At 49.0% G+C, this 11,192-nt stretch overlaps 1 protein-coding gene across 2 annotated transcripts in view; it reads left to right on the top strand.

The window, feature by feature from the left end:
• Window positions 1–7,805, top strand: part of MEI4 (meiotic double-stranded break formation protein 4) — a 112,841-nt gene extending 105,036 nt beyond the window's left edge. Inside the window, exons 5-6 of one of the 2 annotated variants that reach the window (XR_014787231.1) lie at window positions 6,281–7,302; window positions 7,413–7,802. Coding sequence is in view for 1 of the 2 variants with exons in the window: in XM_084831126.1 (XP_084687252.1) it covers window positions 6,281–6,550 (270 nt within the window). In the remaining variant the exon portion in view is untranslated. Of the gene's footprint in view, window positions 1–6,280 lie in introns of both variants that reach the window. The other variant, XM_084831126.1, reaches the window with a different exon arrangement.
• The last annotated feature ends 3,387 nt before the right edge of the window (window positions 7,806–11,192 follow it).

The following is an 11,192-nucleotide window of genomic DNA, read 5'->3' on the forward strand; positions in this document are numbered from 1 at the left end:
TGCCTCGTGGAAGGAGGCAGCTTTTCCAAGCTCTCGGGTGCGAGAGCAACCCAAAAAAGAAAAAAGACTCAAAAGAAGAGGAAGAGCAAATTGCAGTCGCAATGCAGGGGAGGTGACCACTCCTCTGGCACACCAGGGGCTGGCTCGCAGTGGGGAGAAGGACCCAGGACCCCCCCCCGGGGCTTCTTACCCGCCGCCGCACAGGTGCTGGGGAAGCCCCAACACTCCAGCTCCACCGCTGCAAAGCAGGAGAATCTTCAACTGCGGGTTGAGGCAGGCACCGCTCCCCGCCAATGACCAGTGTGGACACAGTGGAGTGAGGCCTTACCAGGCAGCGGAGCCTGCGAGGGTTGGCGGCAGCTTCCATTGCCCCCCCCAAGGAACAGGAGTGGCCCGGAGAGGATGAGTCAGGTGGCAGCAAGGCCCCTCGTGCCCCCTCTCCCATTCCCCCCCCCCACACACACACACCCAGTAAAGGGACTCCAGGGCAAACCCCTCAGCCCACGCCTCCGCTTGGAGCCTCAGAAAGGGCAGGAAATGGAAGACTCCAGTCCCCCGCCTTCCCCATCGCAAGAGCCTCTGGAAAAAGGGCAGGGGGCCTGGAGCCCAGCTACAGGCCCACACCTGAGGGCCAGCCCCCACCACAAATCCAGGAAAGGGAAAGATCCATGCTGGATTTACTAGAGGAGGCTATTCGCCAAATCAGACGCAAGGCCTCCCCACAGGAGGGGACAAGACACTGAGAGCGCTCCGACTGGAGCACATCCTGTCACAAACGACGCACTCGCTCATCCAGCTACAGTTCCATGGACATTCAGCGGAGCAGATCACACTCCAAACAGAGGCATAGTTGCACCCCCACCCCCTGTGCCCACTCCAGGAAAAGCAGGCAGAGGGGGAGGAGGAGGGAGGCCTCAGGCAGGTCCTGATCCCACCTTCTGGGAGGAAGTGCACCAAATCCTCATCACCATCCATCCAGAGAAGGAGGCGAGGAGACATGGAGAAGGGAGCTGAAGGGCCAGATCCCCTTCCTCATCCCCAGCCTACCTCTCCGACTCCTAAAGCTCCAGATCCTCTTCCCCTAGATCAAGCTCATCAGAGTCTGAGAGGGGAGACACCTCAGAGGGAGACAAGCCCAAGGAAAAACCCCAGCAGGGCCGTCTTTTCCCTTCTGAGGCATTTCCCAGCATAATATCCAAATGCCTTAACATCCTGGAGCTTACAGACCAGGAAGAAGACTCAACACCCCTCCAGGGATGGGCAAAGAGGGTGGGGGCGGGGGCCTTCCCATCACTCCCCCTCACCCAAATGTGCCACTCCTACTAAGCCTGGAAAAGATTCTACTCAAGGGGTGGTCTAAGCCAACCAGATCTAAGACACTCCATCGCCACTGTGAGAGGTTCTATCACCTGCAAGAGGATGCCATGCAGGATCCGGTCACCCCAAGAGTAGACGAATCCATTGCAGCTCTCAACTCCAAGGCCCTCCTGACCTCAGAGCAGGACGAGCTTCCCTCAGACCAGCACAATTGAAGGGTGAGGTAGCCCTCCACAGAGGCTTAAAGGCCTCAGCCACATCCATGTGGGCGGCAACCACATCTACCATCCTCGCCAGGGGCATCTTCATGATGGCAAACAGACTACTCCAGGGCAGAGACCTAGGGAAGGAGACCCGTGAAACCATGCAGGACATGGTAATGGCAGCGGCATTCCTAGCTGACGTGTCACTAGACTCCTTCCAGCTGGGGGCAAAGGTGACAGCAGCCAACGTCGTAGCAAGAAGGAACATCTGGCCATGCAACTGGGAGATGGACACCAGTAGGGATGGCAGAGAATTCCGCCACGGATCTCGGTGAGGCCGAATGCCAGCGCATTCAGCCCCCCGAAATAAGTGGTGGAACGGCCTGCCACCCCCCTGCGGATCCGCCCCAGGACAAGACTTACCTGGGGTGGATCTTCCGGGCGGCAGCGGCTCCGGTGGCGGCTGGCCTTCTGACTGGCTGCCGCCGCCGCCGCCATTTGCAGAGTTGTGGTTTTTGGTTTTTTTGGTTTTTTCAAGATGTGATAGGCTACGTAAACATTTACATAGCCTATCATGGCTAGGTAAAAAAAAAAAAAAAGCATACGGAAATGGTGGTGGCTACGGCCGCTGCCATTTGCGTTCCTTATTTTTGGTAGGGATGGTGGAAAATTTCTGAGAATTTCTCCACGAATCTTGAGGAGGCCGAATGCCAATGCATTCGGCCCCCCAAAATTGGCGGTGAAATTCTCCGCCGCCACCCCCCCGGGATGGGACTTACCTCCTGCGAATGTCCCTCTCAGTGGCAGGTCCCGGCGGTGGTTTGGCGGCGGTTCGGCGGGGGCGGGGCTAACGGACGGTCTTCTGACCGGCTGCCGCCGCCACCATTACAAAATAAAGTAAAAAAAAAAAAAACACGTGATAGGCTACGTAACGATTAACGTAGCCTATCACGGCTAGATTTCCAAAGTCAGCCGTGATAGGCTACGTTAATCGTTACGTAGCTAGGAATGTACGAAAGTCACTTACCTGGTCTCGCAGCTTGCTTCGCGGTGGGGGGGAGGCGCTTCGCTTCTCCTGCCGAAGTTCAGGCCGGGGGGGGAGGATTCCCACCTCGCCCGGCCAAAATTCAGGCCGGGGGGGAGGCTTCCCGCCTCGCCCGGCCGAAATTCAGGCTGGGGAGAAGCCCGGTCTCCCCGGCCGCGAACTTCAAAAGAAAAAAAGAAAAGAAAAAAAAAGCCCCGTGATAGGCTACGTAACGATTTACGTAGTCTATCACAGCTAGATCTGCAAAGTCAGCCATGATAGGCTACGTTAATCTTCACATAGCCTATCACGGGTGACTTAAAAAAAAAAAAAAGCACGTACGCAAATGGTGGCCCCCATAGGGAGCCGCCATTCGCGTTCCTTATTTGGTCTCTGTAGTCTACGTAAAGATTTGCGTTGCCCTTATTTTCGCCGTAGTCTATGTAAATCTTTAAGTAGACTACAGGGACCAAATAAGGAACACGAATGCCGGCTCCCTATGGGGGCCACCATTTGCGTACGCGCTTTTTTTTTTTAAAGTCACCCATGATAGGCTACGTGACGATTAACGTAGCCTATCATGGCTGACTTTGCAAATCTAGCCGTGATAGGCTACGTTAATCGTTACGTAGCCTGTCACAGGGGCGTTTTTTTTTTTTTTTACTTTTCTTGTAATGGCGGCGGTGGCAGCTGGTCAAAAGACCGGCTGCCGCCCCGCCCCTGACGAAGACCTGCCGAACCGCCGCCAGGACCCGCCGCCAGGAGCGACATTCGTAAAAGGTAAGTCCCATCCCGGGGGGGGCGGGGGGGCGGAGAATTTCTCCCCAAACCTTCGGAGGACCGAATGCGTTGGCACTCGCCCCCCCGAAGATTCGGGGAGAAATTCTCCCCCACCCCTATAACGTAGCCTATCACGGGTGACTTTGGAAAAAAAAAACCGCGTACGCAAATGGCGGCGCCCATGGGCGCCGCCATTTGCGTTCCTTATTTGGGCCTGGGTAGTCTATGTAAAGATTTAGGTAGACTATGGAGAAAATCTTTACGTAGACTACCCGGGCCCAAATAAGGAACACAAATGGCGGCGCCCATGGGAGCCGCCATTTGCTTACGCGCTTTTTTTTTTTCAAAGTCACCCGTGATAGGCTACGTAACGATTTACGTAGCCTATCACGGCTGACTTTGGAAATCTAGCCATGATAGGCTACATTAATCGTTACGTAGCCTATCACGGGTGTGTGTTGTTGTTTTTTTCACTTTTGTATTTCGCGGCCGGGGAGACGTGGCACTTCTCCCCGGCCTGAATTTCTGCCGGGCGAGGCGGGGCGCCTCCCCCCCGGCCTGAATTTCCGCCGGGCGAGGCGGGGCGCCTCCCCCCCCAGCCTGAACTTCAGGGGGAGAACCAAAGCGCCTCCCCCCCACCGCGAAGCAAGCTGCGGGACCAGGTAAGTACCTTTCGTTCATCCCTAATTTTTGGTGTCTTAGTCTATGTAAATATTTACGTAGACTAAGACAGCGAAAATAAGGGGAACGCAAATAGCGTAGCGAGCGCTATTTGCATCCCTTTTTGATTCGCTGTTTTAGCCTACGTAAATATTTACATAGGCTAAAATGGCGAATCAAAAAGGGACGCAAATAGCGCCTGCTACGCTATTTGCATTCCCCTTTATTTTCGCCGTCTTAGTCTACATAAATATTTACGTAGACTAAGGCTACGGCCACCACCATTTGCGTACGCAGGTTTTTTTGTTTTTCCCAGAGCCCTCCGTGGCCAGAAATCCAGCTGTGGATGGCTCTGGCCTGGGCCTGGCCGTCTGCTCCACGGAGCCGCCGCGGAGCACAGCCGGCCATCGAGAATTCCGGGGGGGGAGGAATGGAGCGCCTCCCCCCCGTCGAGGATTCCGGGGAAGGGACGGAACACCTCCCCCCCACCATAAACATAATCCGCGAACAGGTAAGTCACTTTCGTACATCCCTAGACACCAAATCCAATCTGGCAGGCTTTCCCTTCTCAGGTAAGCTGCTGTTTGGGGAAGGAGCTTAAAAAATACCGAGATAGGCTACGTAAATGTTTACGTAGCCTATCACGGCTGAGTAAAACAAAAAAAACCCCGCATGTACGCAAATGGCAGTGCCCATGGGCGCCGCCATTTGCGTACGCGCGGGTTTTTGTTTTGTTTTTTACTCAGCCATGATAGGCTACGTAAACATTTACGTAGCCTATCACGGCTGACTGCAGGGACGCAAACGGCGGCGGCTACGGCCGCTGCCATTTGCATTCCCGCCCGGCCAAGATTCGTGGCGGGAGGGATGGGGCGCCGCCCCACCGAACAGAATTTGGGGGGGGAGGGACGGGGTGCCTCCCCCCCTGGCCAGAATTTCGGGGGGAGGGACGGAGCGCCTCCCCCCCACCGCGAATCAACTTTCGTTCAAGGTACGTGACTTTCGTACATCCCTAAGAAAGTCATATGCATTTCATATGTATTCATTGCTATGGATATATACAAATCCATGTACATATTTTTAAAAGGGGGGGTAGTTTTGTGGGTGCCATGTTGGGGACTCCTTCACAGGCACCATTGGAACCCTGCGCTACACTGACTAGTCACTACAAAAAAGACCCTGGCAGTTGCACCTTGTGGTGTATTAGTTGTGGCATCTTTTTTCTCTGGAAATGTTTTGGACTGGATGAGTATTTGCCAACAGTATTATTTTTAAAAACATAAACTGTTTTGTTATTTATTATGAACAGCAGTATATTAAATAAATAAATTACTTGGATGTTACAAAAATAGATGCCATTGCGCTTAAATTAGGTGACTCCTGAATGCCCAGCTAAGAATCTTTCTCATAGTCCAATTTATAAATGAGTAGATAGTTTCTAGCAGGGCTCTTAACAGAGCAATCCTATACATGTCTGCTCAGAAGTAAATCCCATTGAGTTCATTGGGACTTCCAGGTAAGTGCGTATAAGTTTGCAGCTTTAATAAATTTAAATTTTCTCTGTTCCATCCTTTTTTTTCCTTCCTTATGTATAGTCTTGATGTAATTTGAATTCCCCATCATCTGTCTAAAATATTCAGTCATGTGAAATACACACTAGAAAACATAAGAAATCACTGTGCTTCATATTACAAGTAGATAGGCATAGCAAGGATATTTAAACACAAATGTAAATATCCAAAATCTTTGTTCCATGAGGATGGCAATAAAGCTTGTACTGAGAGAAATGCACATATTTTAAAATGTGGGCTGAAAAGAAGTATGATGTTATTTATTGACATAACTAAGATTCTCATAGTTTACTCATATTGCTTTTTCTGTATTGTGTGGTGCAAAATCGCCTTCATCGATCTGTTATGCTAAAAGAATATGTGGTGACTTGTCTACTGTGAATCGGTATCCTTAAAAAAAAAAAAATCCTATGTGTAGAATGAGTTTTTAAGGGCTGGTTCATCTATGCATGTTCTTGATGACTGTGCAGCACATCTGTGAAAGAGCCCTCCTAGGTCCAACACCACAGATGGAACTTGTTATCACCTCCTTCACTATGCTTATCAATGCAGTTTGCTCACACATTCAGCTGTGTGAGTCATCAAGTATTGAGTAATGAGAAATCAAGTAATGTGGATGCATGTATGAACTGGCACCAAGTCTCTTCCCTTTCTTCTGTGCTACTGGGCACAACAGTATTTTGTACTGATGATGCTGTCTTGTCTGATTTTTTTCTTCTTCCCAGATTCAAGCCAAGCACCATATGCAATATGAAAATATTTTCTTTCTGTGTAGAGTTTTGGAACAGCTTCTTGAAACAGGGTCAGAACAGGAAAACACTGCCAGTTCTGATTGCGATGAAGAACAGAAGAAGAAATTTCTGCAGAACCTTGATCAAGCTATTTTTCACCTCTCTGATGAATTCCCCTTGTTCTGTATTTATCTATGGCGACTAGGCACACTTTTAAATGCATCACAAATAGAGACTGGTGAAAGAAGCTGGGCCCCTTTATAGCAGTATGTTATCAAACAGAAAGAGTTGAGCCGTGACCGAGCAGCGTTCACCACTGAAAGGAAGAATATTGTCACACAGAGCATGAAATGCAGTGGCAACAGTGATGCTTCAGTTTCTTCTTTGGGTGTAAAAAATTGCTTGGGTAGGTGTTTGGCAGTTTTGTGGTGACAACTGTAAAGGGTTTGCTTGTGTGGCTAGAATTAGAGCAACTTTGTTTAATACGATATTTGGATTAAGCAAAAATAGCTCTGTTATTAAAAATTAAAATACTCATAAAGTATGGCGTGGGGACCAAAATTAAGAGCTTAATTATGAAAATTTTTAACAGTATGATTCAGGAAACAATTTAAGCACACAGATGGTTTTAATCCTTTGAATAGTCATCTTGATTGGGAGCAATTATTTGGGGGGTGTCTTTCCTCCCACCACTACCATCCCCTGGAGTGCCCAACATTTTTCAGGAAAGAGGCCTAAAGAATTTGCGACTGGACAGTGCTAAGCACATCTCACCTCCTTTAGTATGGCTGTTAAGAACCTACAGAGTTTGACAACTGGAATGCCACATTACTTCCCTTAAAAGTACTTACCATTACTTATGGGTTGCACTCCCCTTAGAAGAAAGCCACTTCCTATCTCGGAGGGTTCCAAGTGTCCAGTGCCCTCACTGCCAGGCTGCTGCTGGCAGGCCAGGAGGAGCGACAGGGCAATTTTCACCTCTCTATCCTCCGTTTATGAAATTTTCCTCTGGACAGGCCTCTGAGTCTCTCAGAGGGAGAGATAAAGGGGTGCTGCTGGGGGCTGGGCCAGAGCTGGAAAGGCCAAAGGATTTCTCATCCCAGCCTCTCCGCTCCCCACCCACCAGAGCACCCCCTTATCTCTCCCTCCGAGGCCACATTTGCAACCTCAAGAAGTAGTGGTTGCGGTTCTTTCCACAGCAACTGCTGGGGAGGAGGATCAGAACTTGGGTGTCATAGCAGTGTCTGTGGCCTTGGGAGCGGAACTCCAAACAATCCTACGTTCCGTGGGATGCTCTCCCAGGCACCATAGGTTTGCGCCCTTAGAAATCCAGAGTGTAGTCCTGAATGAGGACTGCACTAACCCAAACTATTGGGATATATAGATATGTAAGCATATGACTGTCCAAGAGATTGACAGAACAAGGGAAAAAAACAGTTTCAACATCTAGCTTTATGTTACAATTATTTGCTTTTATTGTGCATTATGAACAGTGTTGAATAAAAATACTTTGTTTTACTCATGCGTGTGATTAAATCATAGGTACATAAATAGCTATTAGTACCAAAATAATTAATATTGAATCATCCCAAATGATAATCGGGGCGGGGGAGGGAGAGAACTGAATAAATATGGCTACATAGCTGTTCATTCTCAAACTTAATTATTAGATAAAGAATTGTTCTCCAAAACATCTGCTGATGAGCAAAAGAAAAAATGAATTCAAAGTGAATATATTTTTCTATGAAGTATTCCGTTCTTGAAATAGTCTCTCAGAGTGGTACAGTAACTGTGTGTAATAAATTATACTTTCCATATAAAGGCAATCGATTCACCTTTGGATGCAAATTCCATCTCTCATTCTTAGCAGTCATCATAAAGACCTTTGGAGAATGCTGACACACACGCTCGAAAGGCATAAAACTTAAGGACCTTATAGTAGGGATGTATGAAAGTCGCTTACCTTTTCGCAGATAATGTCCATGGGGGGGAGGCGTTCCGTCCCTCCCCCCGGAATCCTTGATGAGGGGGAGGCGATCCGGTCCTCCCCCCCGGAATTCTCAACGGCCAGCTGTGCTCCACGGCAGCTCCGCGAAGCAGCCGGCCAGGCCCAGGCCAGGGCCGTCCGCAGCCAGATTTCCGGCCGCGGAGGGCTCTGGGTTAAAAAAAACAAAACAAAACCGCGTACGCAAATGGCGGCGGCTATGGCTGCCGCCATTTGCGTTCCTTATTTTTCGCCGTCTTAGTCTACGTCAATATTTACATAGACTAAGATGAAGAAAAGAAAGGGGAACGCAAATAGCGTAGTGGACGCTATTTGTGTTCCCCTTTCTTTTCTTCATCTTAGTCTACATAAATATTGACATAGACTAAGATGGTGAAAAATAAGGAACGCAAATGGTGGCGGCCGTAGCTGCCGCCATTTGCGTACGCGTGTTTTAAAAGAAAAAAAACTCAGACGTGATAGGCTACGTAAGTCTTTACGTAGCCTAGCACGTCTATTGGGGGGGAGACACAGACTGCAAATGGCGGTGGCGGCAGCTGTTCGGAAGACCAGCTGCCACCGAAGCCACCGCTGGAGCCACCGCCACCCGGAACATCCGCCCCAGGTAAGTCTCGTCCCGGGGGGAATCCGCAGGGGGTGAGGGGTAGCAGGCTGTTCCGCGATGGATTTCGGGCGCCGAATGCACTGGCATTCGGCCTCACTGAGATCCATCGCGGAATTCTCTGACATCCCTAAGCTTCGCTATACTTTGCAACTAAACTGCTTCATGGAAGATACTTCAGGCAGCTTCCACATAAGAGCCATAAAGTGCGGACAGTGGTCGTTAGGCATTTCATGGCTCAGTGGAGATTACTGAAATGAGAGGGGAGTGAGTGGCACTGGCAGCTGACCAGGATTCCGTGAACACGACCAGCTCCAGTACAAATGGCCAACCAGACGCCATTTGTGCAATAAGCAACTGTGTGATCTTTTTAAAGAAAATTTAATGTACAGGGGGACTGATCCAGGTTGGGACCCTGGTATGAAGAGAAGGGGCTTTCTGCCTTTGCCTCCCACTGTGGTCCTGATCTCCACCCCTGTGCTTTGCTATTTGCATAGGAAAAACAACTCCAACTGGAACGAATGGGAGCTTTTCCCACAAATAGCAGGCACAGGGGACTTGGTAGGGATCTTAGTGGGGGTGGGGTGGGGAGGGCTACCCTTCATGCCAGTCCAGATCAGGGCCCCCACACCTGCAATTTTACTTTTTAAAAGTCATGGCTAGTTTGGTCCCAAGAAAAAAACCAGGAACAAGACTTGCCTCAAAAGAGAACTCCTCCAGAAGCACACTGCGTATCTTCCTAATCAACCCCAAAGTTTAAGATATCTTTAAGGTTTATATATGGTAACATAATCCTGCTAAATACAGCTTTTCAGACAAAACTTGCAGGGGAGGCAGTTAAAAGACCATGGTAGGTAATCTTTAAGACTGTTTGCCAGACAAAACTTCATCGTCTGAAGTTTAAACTTTAGCATGGGGGACTTATAAAAGCCTCCCAATTAGCGCTAATGGTTCATTGCCTTGTAAAATATTTAATCATTTCAACATTTTTATAAAAACAACCACCACTCAAAAAATGCTGTTTGTAAAGAATGTAGTAAAGTCTATGGAATCATAAAAGCATTATTAAAACCATTTAGGCTTTACAATAGATCTATTAAATGTGCCAGTGTTAATGTTTAGTCTTTAAAAACTTGCTGATTATTCGTCAGATCCTTGCACCAAGGAAGCACTTGGTGCCACAGGCAGCAATCCTGCCCACAGTGTAATTAATGCAGTATGTATCTAGGACTGCCGTCTATCAGTATGCTCTGTGTGTGTTTCTCAGAAGTACATCCCACTAAGTTCAGTGGGTCTTCCAAGTATACATGTATATAGGATTGCAGCCATGGGCGCCGCCATTTGCGTACACGCGGTTGTTGTTTTTTTATTCAGCCGTGATAGGCCATGATAGGCTACGTAAACATTTACAATCATGGCTGACTGCAGGGACGCAAACGGCGGCGGCTACAGCTGCCGCCATTTGCGGCCCAGCCGGCCAGGATTCGGGGGTGGAGGGACAGAGCGCCTCCCCCCCGGCCAGAATTTCGGGGGGGACGGAGCGCCTCCCCCCCGGCCAGAATTTTGGGGGGGAGGGACGGAGCGCCTCCCCCCTGGCCAGAATTTCGGGGGGGAGGGACTGAGCGCCTCCCCCCCGGCCAGAATTTCAGGGGGAGGGACAGAGCGCCTCCCCCCCACCGCGAATCAAATTTTGTTCAAGGTAAGTGACTTTCGTACATCCCTAAATTCTTGTATGTTGCAGGTTATTCAAGGTATTATTTTTATTCTGCCTTTCCACTAACGAGTGTCACCCTTTTATCCTGTGGGGTAGGTTAGATTTGGGGGATAATGAATTGTCCAAGGTGACCCAGTAAGCTTTGTGATTGAACGGGGATTTGAACCTGGGTCACCCTGATCTAAGCCCAGCATACTAGAAACTTGTCAGCTCTTACTACAATTAAAATTCATCAGCAAGGAAGGGACAGATAAACAGATTCTGCTGTAAAGTAGAGATACATAGAGAATGTGTTTAAGTCTATGGCCCTTTAAAAAAAGGGAATTTTATTCAAATTCCTTTCTCCAAAATTTAAGCATATACCTGAAAAGATACAGCCAACCCAATTCTCAAAGAGCAAGTGGTTTTATATGTAAGCTATAACTTGCATGTAAGTAAGTGGGGCCCAGCTCAGCTTTCATTTCAATACATGGCCAGCTGACTAGAGAACCTCCCATCTTCCTCTTGCCTGAGAGTGCATGCTTGCCACATCACTCTTGCTTCCAAGCAAGATTCCCAGATATATCTCTACAGGCAGCTCAGAGGG

The sequence above is a fragment of the Heloderma suspectum genome, chromosome 1 (assembly GCF_057233095.1).
Source record: "Heloderma suspectum isolate Gila_16-S chromosome 1, 16-S_ref, whole genome shotgun sequence".
NCBI lineage: Eukaryota > Metazoa > Chordata > Lepidosauria > Squamata > Helodermatidae > Heloderma > Heloderma suspectum.